General features: G+C 40.1%; 1 protein-coding gene across 2 annotated transcripts; it reads left to right on the top strand.

The window, feature by feature from the left end:
* The first annotated feature begins 431 nt into the window (after positions 1-431).
* On the top strand, positions 432-12452 carry LOC116248173 (ribulose-1,5 bisphosphate carboxylase/oxygenase large subunit N-methyltransferase, chloroplastic). Of its 2 annotated transcripts, none has more exons than XM_031620818.2 (11): positions 432-925; positions 1007-1082; positions 10051-10256; positions 10370-10456; positions 10596-10688; positions 10770-10924; positions 11126-11210; positions 11288-11374; positions 11447-11566; positions 11919-12008; positions 12100-12452. In XM_031620818.2, exons 1-11 carry the CDS (start codon positions 563-565, stop codon positions 12265-12267), a joined length of 1530 nt encoding a protein of 509 aa, XP_031476678.1. In that variant the 5' UTR covers positions 432-562; the 3' UTR covers positions 12268-12452. The 2 variants fall into 2 exon arrangements, with proteins under 2 accessions (XP_031476678.1, XP_031476677.1); XM_031620817.2 differs by having other exon boundaries at positions 434-925; positions 11919-12020.
* The last annotated feature ends 3776 nt before the right edge of the window (positions 12453-16228 follow it).

A 16228-nucleotide genomic window follows, 5' to 3' on the forward strand; every position in this document is an offset into this window, starting at 1 on the left:
ACAAACATGTTTTCTCAAATTCACCTAACAGTGTCTCGTGTTCAGTGAATGAAGCCATGCTAGCCATAGACAAATGATAATGATGGCGTTTCTTCTAATTACATCTGAGCATCCACCGATGGTATGCTTTGATCATGAGATGACAACATATCTTCGCTATTGAGGATGGAGAACACCTCTAGTTCTCTTGCTCATCCATGTGATTTTTTACAGGATGGCAACCCTTCATCCTATTATATTTCTCATGCGCCATCATTAGTTCAACGGCTAGAGAACTCTGACTAGGGTTTGGCTGAACAAAATTGTCCACGGTTTCCGTGCAGGAAGGGCAGGTCTATCCTTCCAATATGGCAGCAGCGGTTGTGGGCCCCATCTCGAGTCCCCACCAAATGGGGACGTGGCGTCCATGGATGGCCTTCTGAATCGTTTTACTTCGATAGACCTTGTTGTTGAATCCCTCTTGCCACACCCCTTGCATCGTCTGCCGTGAGAGCTCATCCATGGCGGCAGCTCCACGTCCCTTACACTAGGCATTCACTCACACACCGGAAGTAAGAGGAGAATGGAACCCATGAAACTCTGCAACGTCCCAGGTAGCGTACCCTGCTTCCAAGCTTTCCAACTCCCCTCCCACTCCCTCGCATCCAAACGCTTTTTTCCCGCCGGGTCCCGGCGACTTCCCAGCCGTTCATGGAGCCCCTGCAGCGGATACGGCGGTTCTCAGGGGATGGTGGCGAAGAAGAGTCAGAAAGAGGCGCATGCGAAACCCCATTTACTCAGAGGAGAAGATGGAGAGCAGATCGACCTTATGTCGTGGATGCACAGCCAGGGACTCCCGCCCTGCAGGGTGAAGCTCAGGGAAAGGCCCTCCCATGATCCGAAGCACTTCCCCATTCGTTTTGTCGCTGCTAGTGAGGATCTTCAAGTATGTATTTTCCCTTCTTCTTCCTTGTCCGGTTTTGGATTAGTGGTAATATGCTTTCTTATACTTGTGTATGTTTGGTAGTCTGGGGACGTGGCTTTCTCGGTGCCAAATTCTCTTGTTGTAACGCTCGAACGGGTATTAGGGAATGAAACAATAGGTACGCCTTTGTGATTCACTTCTTTTTGATATATTTATTTTCCTTCTCTGTTTTTCTTCAACTGGTGAAGATTTTTTGGGTTCATATTCAAGGTTTTCCCCTGGTTTCTTGTCATGGATATGTGATTTTCCTTCTCTTAATGTTAAATCATTGCTTCTCTGGTGGGATTTGCCAAGTGTTTGAACATTTCTAACTTTTCCTTGCGTTGGAGATTGTTGGTTCTGCTGAATTTGGTTGTCATGCATATTTGAAGGGAGTCTTCTTCTTTTCATTGTGTCTATTGGAACTTGAAATTCCGGTAGTCTTACGTAGTTTATACTTTGAATTATTAGATTACAGGAAGCATGCGAAAGTTATTGTTCGTACAGCAGTTAATGAAGCAAAGTCGGTGAGGTAATCGGTCTCGTTGTAAAATTTTCAGTCAGAAAGGCAGTGTTTGTGTGTCACTGTCAGTTTGGTGAGTGATTTAAGTATTTCCTGGAAATGTGCGGGCAAAAGGAATCTCGTACTGGTTTTGCTGAAAGTGTATAGCATGTGCCTTTGATGTTTTTGCTAGTTGCAAGGCTGATTTTAGCATCAAAGAGAACACTGCTAGCACAGACTCACCCTAACTGCAAGAACAAGAATAATAAGCTAGACGACTCTGACCTATATGCTTTAAAAAAAAACAGAAATTCACTCCTCTGTAAAACTGTAAGGTAGATAAGAACTGACACCTGAAATTGACACCGCAAGAAAACTGAAAACTGAAAATATAGAGGCAGCTAAAGTAGTCCCGACTAAAGAAAGAAAAAACTTTAGCAGTGTATATGCTTTAAACCTGCCCTAAGCTAAACATATTCTGTTTTCTGCTCAATGTCACACTATAAAAACCTGTTTTAGACTGCAGCTGGACCTTAAACTGTTGTCTATGACAACCTAAAACTTACTATCCTGAGCTATGCAAAAAAGGAATGCCTGAAATTGAAACTATACAACCAATCATGCATTGACAAGTTCAAAAATGAGTTCTGACCAGAATTAGATGTTTCTCTGCACAACAGAAACTTAACACCATTCAAATTAATCCTAAAATATGTTATCAACTAAGAAAGCAGACCGCAGACATCAAAGAGTTCATTCCTAACCTTAAATGAGAAGGGCAGAATACTAAAGTCCTATTTCAACATGCAGAAGAAGCTGATTATCACTAGCCAGAGGACCAGCAATTATTTGCCAGAGATCTGTTTTTTCTGGTGCAAATTTAATCTAGGCCTGCTTCTAAAAACAATCTTTCTGTCATAAACAAGGTGGTTAATATAAAATAATAAAACCTAACTGAAAACAGGAAAGAAATATAAAAGGAAAAAAGCACATATATACACAAACACAACCCTGTTCATTGTTAAATTTGCCAGTGGTCACAATGGCTAGAACAACAATTGGAAACAGCGATGGATAGCTGTTTCCCTGTTGAATTCTGGCAAGATTTACAACTCAGACTCCTTACAGTGTATTCTAGCTATTTTCTAAATATAAAACTGTCAAAGCATAGCAGGAATATGTAAACAATGCAGGAAAACTGTCACAGTGACAATCTACCCTTAAATACCGACTCTTACACAACTAATCAGAGTAAACTTTTGAAGCAAGAAGTACAATATAAAAGAAATCTGATTTTACTAAACAGTAACAACGTAACACCTTAAGGAAGGTGCGCCATATGATTTCAGAATGCTAAACTTAAGAAGGTAAATATGAAAACTAAAAAAAATCACAGCACTCTAACCAGTGCAAACTGTCACAATTGTGTTACAGAAAAACACAATTGCTAACATGATTTCAAACTGAAAGTTGATTAGAAAAAACAATAAAAGAGAGAAAAGATAGATGAACATGCTGCTATGGAATAGAAATCTAAAGCAGAAAAACAAAGTTGGACTTCTTTTACTTCAAATCAAAACCCTGTCAACACACTGAAATAAAAGAGAACCTAATGTTAAACTATAAATCCTTCACCAGCACGTTGAAGAGGAGTCTCTTAGGATTCCACATCCTTGTAAAATGTGTTAAGATATTTAATGTCCTTGTAACATGTGAAGAGTCTCCTAAGATTCTATGTTGTAGTTAATATCCTTGTAATATGTGAAATCTCCTAGGATTCTATGATGTAATTAATGTCCTTGTAGCTTGTGAAATCTCCTAAGATTCTACGATTGGAGACTCTTAGAATTCTGGAAATGGGATTGTAAATAGAGGCCGTGCCAACCATTTTGGTCATGGCTTCTTCTCCTCATCTTCTTCTTGTTCACTCTTTCTCTCTCTATATTCATGCGTGAATGTTGTTTTCAGAACTCAGATATTTGTGCTTGAATTTCTTACATGGTATTAGAGCAGGCTACGTTACTTCTATCTAACGAAGTGCTCAAACAGGTCTGATCTAGTTAAAACTCTTTTCTCAATTTCTATCTATCCTATATTCACTCTTTCTCTTGAGTCATTCTTGCTTACCGAAAGACATATCTTGTTATATCGTGCCTTCTCTTTTCCCTAACATCTCCTATCTGTATACTCTCCTTTTGCTGTCATGGAAAACCTTTCGCATTCTGGCATGTCCTCGAGTTTTCTTCCTCACCTTATTACCGAAAAACTCAACCATGAGAATTATCTGATCTGGAAAAGGCAAATCATGCCTTTCATAAGAAGTCAAGGCCTCTTTGGACATCTTGATGGTTCAACAAAGGCTCCACCAATATCCGTTTTGCAGAAAATAAAAAATGAGGCAGGAGAAGTTATTGTTGTTCATGAAGACAGCAACCCTGAACATGTTGTGTGGATGAGACGTGACCAAAGCCTGGTTGCGTATATTTTGTCTACTCTATCTCAACAAGTGTTATTTTCAGTTTCTGATGACTGTATTGCAGAAGAATTATGGGAAACCCTTGCTGATACCTTTTCCTAAATATCAGAAGCTCGAATTATGTACTTAAAGAAAAATTTTCAGAATTTGAGCAAAGGTTCAACGTCTATCATGGATTATTTGGGGCGTATTAAGGCCGTCGCAGACCAACTTGCTGCCTCAGGGAATAACATTTCTGATAAGGAGAAGGTGCAGCAAACCTTGAATGGACTTGGGCATGATTATCATGCTTTTATTACAGCTCTTGAGGTCCTTCCTGTTCTGCCTTCCTTCAACGAACTACAAGGTAAACTTCTCCAACACGAAATGAATATAAAAAGAGTCATTGAAAGGACTGATCAAGGGAACTCCCAAAATGTGTTGGCCATGAATGTAAAGTTTGGTAAGAGCCATGGGAACTCCAATCATGGTGGCCGTGATATTCTACCAACACCACATAACCAAGGTATGTCTCTTTTGGATACTTCAAGAAAATACCAATTTGTTTTAGTGCAACAAGAAAGGGCACATGAAGGCACAGTGCTGGTTTAATCCTCAAAATAAAAACAAAGGGGTAAGACATGATTATAAACAAGGAGGACAAAGTTCTAAATCCACCGCCGAAGATATGCAGCAGCTATTGATGACCACATTCTCAAAGATGACTATAAAGCAAAATGAACAAGGAGAATGGTTCTTGGATTCAGGTGCAGCTACCCATGTGACAGGAAATGCAAGTAAATTGACTAACTTATCCCCTCATTACGGTAGAAGTTGCATTATAACAGGTGATGGAAAATCTCATCCCATTACACATATTGGAAATGCACATATTCCATTATCATCCTCGTCTCTATCACTGTCTAATGTTGTTTTTGCTCCCAATATCAAAAAGAACATCATATCCATTTCTAAACTCATTGATGATACAAGCTCTTCTGTTGAATTTACACCTTCTTCTGTCTATGTCAAGGACCTCCAAACGAAGAAAATGTTCGCTAGAGAGGAGCGTCAAGGGAATATGTATGTCCTCAAGGAATGTCTACCCAAGGACCTCGAATCAAGCTCTGTAGAAGATGGGGGCCAAGGTGGCAGCTTGATCCGCGTCCATAGCATGTAGGGCTTGGTTTTGGCTTGGCTCAAAGCAAAACAGGGGTACCGTTGGAATCCTATTTTGATTTAATAGGTCTACGGATAGCATATATGGACGTGGGCAAGTGCATGTAATCAAGTTCAGGGGTAAACCTAAGCCCGTTCCACTATAGGTTGCTTCAGGAAGAGGTTGAAACCTCAAATTCGATTCTAGAAACCCAAAACCGGTTCTCTAGGCCTTGAATCGGCCTAACTCTGACTGGGTTGAATCGGGTCGGAAACCCTATCCCAGTTCAGCGTTCCTTAATAACACAGTGGGGCAAGTGGACTTGGGTCCTGAATTGGGACCCAAGACCCGACCTGCCCAACCATGGCATCGGGTGTGAGCCCAATGGTTCCTATACCCTAGGGCAATGGGGCATCGGATCATGCTCGACGCCACCCATGGGCGGCCTCCCATGGGTCATTGGTGGTGCACCAGTTTGCGGCGCACGTCCAGCAGAGTCGCTGACCATTCAACGATCCTCGACGAACCCATGAACAGCCCGACCATTGACGACATGGGTGGTTGGGTCAACTAAAATAGAAAAACCCTTTCCAAGGTTAGGAGTAGTTGCTTCCATGGCGTTGGCCGGCCAGGCGCCATCCCGACAACGCTGCTTCAGCAGTGGTGGCTACAAGGAATGATGATAGAAAAAGCAGCAGGTTGATCTAACAATGGGCAAAAAGAGTTGTTGGGTACCTGGGTAAGCTTTGACAGCCAGCAAGGGTGCGGCTGTAGCGGCAGTGGCAGGAGTTCGATACCCTCTTGCGGATGAGCTGAAGATCTGAATGGGTGAGGTGCTACACTGTAAGGAACAACTTCTTAACATTCTGATTTGCTTTAGGCTTGACATTCTTTTGATCTTTTTTTTCCATTCTTCAATTTCATCTATTCTTTTTACAAAACTAGCGAAGTCTTTGTTCATCCTTGCCACACTCTCTTGCATTTGGGTCATCATGTTGATAAGCTTTATCACATGATCCTCGTTCATTTTCTCATTCTTCTCTTTTTCAATCTGTCGGTTGGAGACCTCTTATAGTATGGGATCCTCCATCGGATTCTCTAACATCACAAAAATCAAGGCAGCAACCTAGGCTCTAATACCAATCTAACACAGTGATTAGAGTGTTAACCCTAATCCTTGCAGGAATGCACCAAACGAACACAAACAGAAGGAAAATGCAGGAAAACAAAGGAAAATTTAATAACGAACGGTAATTGGGGTTTCTCTTAATCACCAATTAGTCTAAAACAAAGTTAAGATTCTTTTCCAAAGGGGCTAAACCTGAATTGGATCTCGGGTTTCAAAACAAAAAGGTCCAAACTCAAAAATAATCGAAGATCCGGGACCCAGCCCGATAAGCCTTATTGCATCACATCGTAATAATGCTATAATACCTGGTCGGGTCAAAGGTACAAAGCCCTTTGGTCCTGTATAACACAATCACCAATCCTGTTTGCACACTGGGGGTGCTGACAAGCTTACTATTTCACATATCTATCTTCTATAAGAGATCGATAGTGTACTTCTGCTATGTCAAAGTCCTTGTTTGTCAACCTCCATTCCGAGAAAGTAGGTCAGCTCCCCAAGGCATTTCATCTTGAAACACTTCTTCAACATTGCCTTTTTCTCACATATATGACTATTAGGGTTTCTAGTAATAACAACGTCATCAACATATATGAGCAACCAAATGAAAACACTCGTCTTCATATATAAGAAGATAATGATCAAGAGCACTTCTTCGAAACCCACATTTTTTAATTTATTCGGAAAAACTTTGAGACCATGATCGGTGCCTGTTTCATTCATTCCATAGAGGGATTTTCGTAATTACATGCCCAATTTGCAGGATCTCTTTCGGCATTTTTTTATGGTTGTTCTATGTATATTTCCTCTTTCAAGTCCCCATAGAGAAAAACACACATCAAGTTGGCTTAACTTCCAGCCATAATCAAGTGCTAAAGATGTAATAATGTTATAATGCATATAGTTCCAATCTTGTCTTCAAGGCTAAATGTTTCATCATAATTTTGCCCTAACTGTTGAGTAAAGCCTCTTGCAACAAGCCTAGCCTGATACATTTCAATGCTACCATTTGGCTTCTACTTAATTTTTTACATCCATTTGGACCCTACTGTTAAAATCCTTGTATCTTCTTATTTTGGTCAAAGTCTGTTTTCGTCCTTTCTTTTATTGTAATATCTTATAACTTGTTTTACTGTTTTAACCCTCATAAGTAAAGGCAGTTATGTACTTTAACTTATTTTCTGTAACTTTACTTAGGATTACGTTCTTTTCTTTGAGCCTTAGTCTCATGTGCTCTTGAGTCAAGCTTTGTACTTGTTGTGGCTGCTGCTGCCATACTAGCAGATTTGAAGCTAATGCATATTTGCTTGGGAACTTGCGTTTTAGCATTTCTGTTATGGGTCTGAAGTTCTAACATGGTATCAGAGCTTGGTAAGTAAAAACTAACCTGAAAGTCATGTATTGTGTCTTTTTCTGAGGTGACTGTTCACATTCCTCGTTTGGAAACTGCCTGCTCAGTAGAAGATTTGTTTTTGGGTCGATTTTGGGTGAGGTTTTAAGCTATTCAAGGCTGTATTTTTCATGCTGCCAACTTGGTTTTGTGCTTTAGCTGGGTACTACTTGTGATTCTAGTCCTTGTGAGGGAGTTGTTTTGTTGCTAGGAAGTTGTGTATTACAAAGTATTTACTGTAAGCTGCTGTATTTGCTATGAATGATGCTGCTGGAAGATTGATTGATTGCAGCCTACTTTAATACAGAAACTAGCTGCATTGTATCTGTTCTTGATTACCATTGGAAAGCTATTAAGTTATTCTATACAATCGTCGGTTGTTTTGCTGTTAGCAGTCAACAATTATCATTGTTGGGACTGCTTTGATTGCTGAACTATATAAGTATGGATAAAATGGATATTTTACAAATAATAGCAGTGAAGTTCGATTGGTTAAACTATTCTTATTGGGCAGAATATATGAAGGTAGTTTTGAAAAGGCTCAGTTATTGGGAGTATATTGATGGGTCTATAAGAAAGCCTGAAGATGATGATGAAGACGTGAGACAACTTTTGGTGAATGGGATAGAAATAATTCTAAAGTAAAGTCATGGTTACTTGGAGCAATGTAACCTAATATTGCTTTAAGTATAGTCAAATTTGAGTGTGCTAGAGATATTTGGGAGTATCTTATATTGATGTATGTGCAGTCAAACCGGGCAAGAAGATATCAGTTGAAGCAAGGTTTGAGAAGTTTACGGCAAGGGGATGAGTATATTCAAGCTTTCTTTGAAAAGTTTAAACAAGTATCAGATGATCTTGCTACGATGTTGCCTAATGTGAGATGTGCAAAGTGTAAAGAGTGTTCAGAATGTAGAAAACTTGAATCAAATGCGAGAGACCGCAACATGTTATTATAGACTTTCTGATGGCTTTAAGGACAGAATTTGAAAGTATAAGTGGAACCCTACATCGTCAAAGTTTGCCGTCTTTGGTTCAAACAGTGTCTGAGCTCATGGCTGAGGAGACCTAGAATAAGTGTTTAGGAGGTAAGAGTGCACTAGAATCAGTTCTCTTTGTAACCAAAACTTATGGTGGAGAAGGAGACAACAATGAGTGATCTTTCGAAAGAAGAAAAGATATGAGCAATGTTCGATGCAATTATTGTAAAAAATTGGGTCATATGAAGTTCAATTGTTGAAGAAGAAAAAAGGGGTTTATGTTGCTACTTCATATGGAGAGGAAAAGAAGAATAATGGGATGGCTGTGACAATGCTGCAATAAAAAAAGTCTCTTCTTTTGGGGATAAGAATCGTTTGTCACATGCCAACATTCTTGAGAGTATTCAACAACTCCTGGCTCATAGTGGGTTAGCTGCCTCGACTTTCTCTTTATCTCATTGAGGTGATGCTTTTGCAGGTATATCTTACACGAATTCTAACTGGCTTCTTGATTCAGGTGCCTCATGTCATATGACATCAAATGAAGACATTCTTACAGATTGGCTCTCCTGTTCTGGACTCTTTAGCACTGCAAATGGTTCTTTTATGTCTATAACCAAGTCTGGTTCGATTACTCCCATTTCTTGTCCTGGGAGTAAACTGTATATTAATAATGTCTATCATGTTTCTTCCCTTGCTATGAACCTAATTTCTGTAGGTCAGATTACAAACCATAACTGTATTGTTATATTTTCTCATGGTGATTGTGTTATACAGGATTGGCAGTCAGGGAGGAAGATTCTATCTAGACTGGTTGGTGTTGAACCCCAAAGAAAAGATAACTTGTGATGAACCCCAAATCTCTAGAAGAGGAAGGATGAGAAACATAAAACAACTTAAAGTTGTGAACAATCACTACCTTATGTGGCAATTACTTCATGAGAATACTTTGTTTAATTAATAAGCATCTTTTCCATTTTGGTATTTTTTCAAAAATACACATTTCTTGCATTTTTATCACACTTTTTTCTGAAAAACACGATATTTGTGACCAGGATTGTGGCCGATCAGTTCCAGTTTGATGTGACTTGTGGTAAACAAATATAAGTTCAACTAGATGATCGGATTGGAGTTGTGTTCAGTTAGACACAGTGTCGGGTTCAAGTTCTTCCAATAGTGTATAAGCTGTAACTTAAACATCAGACTGCGGACTGATACCTGCCACACCTGCTTTTGTCTCCTCATTCCGCTTTATCTTCTGATCAATCTGCTTACTGATAGTATATAACTTAGCAAACATAACCAAGTCAGATACTTAAACTGGTTGAGTACTGAGTAAAGTTGAACTGACTTAAATCATGTGATTAGATTTTGTATTTGCATTTTCAGGTGGACTCTTTTTTTTATTTTATAATACTAAGCATGAAAGACCTTTTGAGAATGACAGTGATGCTCATATTGCTGATCCTTGACCTTCTGATGACTGTTTGTTCAGCGGAGCTGTTAACAACCAACAAGTTGTCTGAACTTGCTTGTTTGGCACTCTATCTTATGTACGAGAAGAAACAAGGGAAAAAGTCCTTCTGGTACCCTTTCATTAAAGAGCTTGACCGTCAACGAGGAAGAGGACAACTAGCGGTAGAGTCACCACTCTTGTGGTCTGACGATGAGCTGGAATATCTTGCAGGCAGTCCTACGAGAGTATGGATATTCTTTCATTGTAGCATTGTGTATTTAGGTGGAAAATTTTTGGAGCTTGTAAATTAATTAGTCATCTAAGTCCTTGAAATATAATGATGAGTGATGACATTCAGGAAGAGGTCTTAGCAAGAGCTGCAGGCATCAAAAGGGAATATGATGAGCTTGACACTGTTTGGTTTATGGCTGGCTCCTTGTTTCAGGTGCTCTTTGTATGCATATTCAGTAGCATTATAAACTATAAAGTAACATTCCAATGTTTTCTCTGTTTTGGCACATTAAATCAATTTTGTGAAATTTTATTAGTATAATGTTAAGGCTTCTTTTGTTCTTAATCTACAGCAATATCCATATGACATTCCAACTGAGGCTTTTAGTTATGAAATATTCAAACAAGCTTTTGTGGCAGTTCAATCATGTGTTGTTCATTTGCAGGTAACAAGTTGTAATGTTGTGCTTTCTTATGGAAATGTTTTCTTAGTTAAAAGTCAAAACTATAATTTCTTTTCCAACCAGAAAGTTGCACTGGCTCGAAGATTTGCCTTGGTTCCATTAGGCCCTCCACTGCTGGCTTACAGAAGCAATTGCAAAGCAATGCTAACAAGCACAGAAGATGCTGTTCAGTTGGTGGTTGACCGTCCATACAAGTCAGGCGAACCCATTTGTGTTTGGTATTTACCTTGCTCAGTACAGATGATGAGTTTTAGGTTTTAAAAATCCTTGTCAATATCACGTATATCCTCTCATCTATGCTGTCTTGCTATTCTATGACACAATTTTTCAGAATGTGTAGGGTCCAATCTAAATATGCATATGATTTCATATACAAAATTTTCTGCAAGAATTGCCTTTTTAAAAGGGGTCAGATGTAGGTGTGGACCTCAACCTAATTCCAGATTGCTTCTGAATTATGGATTTGTAGATGAAGAGAACCCATATGATCGTTTATCAATTGAGGTAAATTCACTTCAGATTAGCTGGTTCTGGTTATTGGTAACTTCTTAAGTTTGATCTTGGTTTTGTGATTGCAACAGGTGTCCCTCAATACTGATGATCCTCAATATCAAGATAAGAGAATGATTGCTCAAAGAAATGGAAAGTTAACAGTGCAGGTTTTCCACGTATGTCATGTACAAGTATTTTCAATAGACTTATTTGTATTTTCTTGCTATTGAGTGTTGGAACTTATTCAGGCTTATGTGGGAAGAGAGAAGGAGGCTATCATGGATATGCTACCATATATGCGGCTAGGTTATGTCTCAGATCCTGCAGAGATGCACACAGTTATTTCCTCTCAAGGCCCTGTTTGTCCTGTGAGTATCACCTAATTTTTTTTTTTTCCTGGTTTGTAATTCTTACCTAGAAACAAATTAGAGGGTACCTTTATGATTTGCTCAGTGAGAGCCATAGACAGGCATATTGTAAGTTATGTTCATTTCAACCCTCCATTGGTCTAGTTGAGCCTAGGCACGTTTAAGATCCATGTAGCTTTGTTGATGTCCATGCCTAGAGTGTCAAAACCTCCTGCATGCTAACATTAGGTTGTCTATCACTTGTTAGCTACTCTTTGCTGAACTTACATTTAGATCCATATGCAAGGGGAAAGCAGTTTCCACAGCCAATCTCTAATTTATTCCTGTACTTATAGTCTATGAACTGGAGCAGGTAAGCCCATGTGTGGAGCGAGCAGTGTTGGACCAGCTAAGAGGTTACCTTAAGACTAGACTTGCTGGCTATCCTACGAATCAATCCGAGGTCGATATCCTGGTAATTATTATCGCATGGCAACTCTTGTCCTTTACTTGAAGGGTCGGCCTACTCAATTCTACTATTGTGTCATCTTCAGTTGGCAGATATCAGGGCTGACCCCAAAAGACAAGTGGCAATGCAGCTGGTTAAGCTGGAGAAGAAGATGCTGAGTGCTTGTCTGAAGGCTGTGGATGGTTTCATAAATGATTTGCCAGATCATTCTGTTGCCCCATGCCCTGCCCCTTATGCTCCTTCACTCAAATGATCCCTATGTTTTTGACTCCTGCACCATTTGTGGCCTGTTAGCCATTATAAGATTAGCTTGCATCAATCAGCGCTTAAGTTGGCTAGCACTAGAATGTGTACAGTGTTGCGATATTTGAAAACCAATTACAGATGTTGATGAAGCAGCCATTGATCCTAATATTCAGAAAAAGCATGTTGAACTCACTAGAATGTGTACAGTGTTTACGATTCATTTATTTTTTATAGCATGCCACTTTTCAATTAGAGGTGGGTGCCGGGCCGGGCCGCCAGTGGGGCCCGGTACCGGCCCATAAGGGGGCCAGGTTGGCCCAACGGGGCCCGAACCGGCCCGTTAATGTCTTGCTAACTTACGCAAGTGCTGACTAGCCCTTCGTGCAATCTTACCTGCGACTCTCCCTCACTCACCCTGTCTCCCTCACACACCCCTCACAACTTAATGATTCAACTTTCCAGTGAAGAATTCCGACAAGCAGCAATCACATCGGTGGCAATCGATAGACAAGGGGTCGTTTCCCTGCAATCGGAAGAAACAGTGTCTGATTCAAGAAACAGTGTCTGATTCACCATATCAATTTTCAGGTAGGCTTTGTTTTCTTGTTTCCCTCTCTATCTGGGTACCATTCACTTCGGATCCCGGTTGGATTTCCCAACCAAGTGCGGAATCTGGTTCCTTAGCCCCTAACTTACTGAACCAAACCATCAATTAGAGAAGAACCATGTGATTTAGGCACTTTCCCTAATGTTGGATGCATTTCCCCCTTTTTGCTGGAATCCGGCAAGCAGAGCAGACGTCCATCAGAGAAGAGGAACACGTACAAGACCCAGTGGAAACTGTGGAAGCACTCCTCCTACCGCCGCTAAAATGTCGTGACCTGGGATTCAAGAAACTTCTAGGAAAGATGTCTGCAAAAAAATCAGGCTGGGCCCGGGCCCGAGTTTTGGGCCGACCCGGCCCAATGCCCACCCTACTTTCATACACACAAGTACACACGAAGGAAAGAGGGGGACAAAAAGAGAGCGAGACAGATTAGTTCCAAGCTATTTCTTTTGTTCTGTGTAGCATACAGTAATTATGCTAGCACAATTAATTTATGTTTTACATCTTTGTAGATTAAGTCATTACTCAGTTCTGTATTTCCTAGCCATGTGGATCGTAACTATTTTCTTCGTCCTTTTAAAAGTGTTGTTTTACAAAAATCACGAGTCTCTTGGTAGGCGATATCCTAAAGTGTGGGAGCCAGCGTACTATGGACCCAATTGTGGGTGTTTATATATATATATATATATATATATATATATATATATATATATATACGCACTTACAAATGAGAAAATGTTGTATGTATAAAGGCTATGAAGAGAGGTGAGGCATTGAGCCCCTCGGTGAGGTGAGCCATTGATTGAAGTATAAGCTTAAATTTGTGAATTAGACATTATTTATAAAAACAATAAAAATTGTGTAAAAAGTAATCAAAATAATAAGCATGTCAACAAAAAAAAAAACAATATACATATGTGAGATGAAGGGACTTCATATAAAAGAACAAAATACACGTCAGGTAGACAAAATAGACCACAGCTGAAATGGTGGAGCATGGGTCCTTTGTGGCCACCTAACATGGAAATCGACTTAAAACGTTGGGCTTAATGCTAAGAAATTGCTAAGCGCAAAATCCTCGCCATCAGAAATGCAGGCACAATTTCATGACATCAAATTTTACATGTGTGGCATTTTAGGAAGGTGCATCGCAAGAAGTGAAGTTGGTTGCTGGTTGCAAGTTGCAACGGACTGTGAATTAGGTCCCCAATCGCGTTTGGAGGCACAGGAATCTAGTTCGACGGAAAAGAGTAACTGAAATTTCTTGCAAGCATTACATCAAAAAACACGTGACAGGTCCCTTAGAAAGAACTTGAGGGAGACAGTAGAGGGACCTCGACAGAGGGTGGCTGGCACGGCCACCGCTGTCCATTGCCATGCAAGAAGAGCGAGAGGGGGAGAGAGAGAGAGCAAGATGGGGGGTCGGGGCTCCAGCGGCAGCTGTCGATTCCAGCAGCGACGGTACACTTCAACGTTCGCAGCGGCAAGCCAGCAATATAGATGAAAAAAGGGCGATGGATGAAAAAGGATTTCACGGTTAAACTGAGAAAAGACGTAGGCTGTTGGTCAGGTAAAACCCTCTGCCCTTACAATCGCTGATTTGATACGTCACATATGTGCCAGAAAAAGGAAACGATACAGTGTTGACAAAGGTTGTAAGGGCTTCTCCTGTTTCGATGCAAGCCTGCAGGGAGATGAGGTCTCCCAACCATGTTATTAAGAAAAAAAAGGCTGTACAGGATATACAAAAACCCAGCTAAGACAAAAGCACTACAAGAGAAAATAAAAAAGGTAATGCTCAAAAGGCAAGAGCATATACATCATGACAACATTAATTAGAGATCCATCATCCAGCCCCGCCATCAACTGCTCTGTGCATCGAGCAAAATTCTATCAACAACCTGAATGGGAAGATTGTTATTAGCAGCATGAATATGAGAGTATAGCCTTGTTAGATTATGATATCTATTGGGGAGCCTATTTCGGCCTTCAAGCGAGTACGAAGCATCCTCTTCCATCTGCTATTGTTTGAGTAAATTTCAATTCTAGTAGGTGGGCTAGAGAGTCTTTCTAAACATTTGAGACAATATCAACACTTTAGGAAACATATGATCTACAACATTGCCTATAGCATCAATGAAAAAGGTTTCACTAGGGTCCCAGCTCCCAACAACCACCACCTCAAGGGAGAGGATGTGAATATAAGAGTCATAAGTACCATCAAGGGGCCAAGGGTTGAGGTGTGATTCTCACACACTAGGAAAAAAAGTCCACTTACTACAAGGATGACAATGGCTAGACCAGATCCATTCTCTCCAGCTTTGGCGTGGGGTGAATACATGGATAATCTGCCAAATTATCACTTTTGTTCATCTTCACTATTTTACTATTCCAAATAAGGGAATCTGAACTCTCATTATTGACCAATTCACAATTTTGGAGTCTAGCAGAGATAAAACTACTAAAATCCTTATTCCACTTCAGTGGAGAGAAAAGTCAGCGCCTTTAGTCCACAATGATTTGAATGTAAGAAAAGGCTTTACCATAATTCTCAACATGGATTTTAGATCAGGGGACCGAGTATACCATTTATCTAGCCAAAATTTGGCATGTTTCCCATCTACAACCTTCCATTCCACCAGGGCTTTGACATTACTCCAGGCTTTCAGCATATTCTTCCAGAGCCAGGAGTGATGGCTTTTCCTTGTACAGGTCCATATACTATCATCTTACAAATACTTGGCTTTAAGAAATCTTATCCACAAAGTGTGTCCAGTGCAGGAATAGAGCAAGCCAGCTGGATCAACAAGAACTGATTCATCTCAATGAGAGATTTGATGTCTACCTCTTCTTCCTAGAAAGGCCAACAAATTTGCCTCTAAATTATGTAATGAGGTCTTCTATGCTCAGGCATATCATTCAAAGAAACCTAGACATCGCCTTCTCAATGGCCTTAAAGGTTGAGTGAGGGATCAAAAGGGCAGAAATCCAATACTCAACTATTGGAGATATGACATACTTGAGCAAACACATTCTTCCAGAATATGAAAGAAGTTGGCTTTTCTAGCCAGCAAGGCACCTGAAGATTTTAAGATGGATGGCCTCACAATGAGCATTAGACATCTTGCAAGAGAAGAAAGGGATCCCTAGACAGTCTGATGGGAGTGAACTGAATAGTTGACTCATCCTCTTGGACTATTAACTAGTCGCAGGTGATTAGACTAGGTGAAGTTGGGGATACAGTCCTATATGCAGTGCAGCCATTATTTAATATGTTTGTTTGTGGACATTTTGTTTTATACGCAAGTTCTTCTTCCAATGATGTTGGCAGTCTTAATATGACGTCCTTTCGTGTCTGATC

The sequence above is a fragment of the Nymphaea colorata genome, chromosome 2 (assembly GCF_008831285.2).
Source record: "Nymphaea colorata isolate Beijing-Zhang1983 chromosome 2, ASM883128v2, whole genome shotgun sequence".
Lineage (NCBI taxonomy): Eukaryota > Viridiplantae > Streptophyta > Magnoliopsida > Nymphaeales > Nymphaeaceae > Nymphaea > Nymphaea colorata.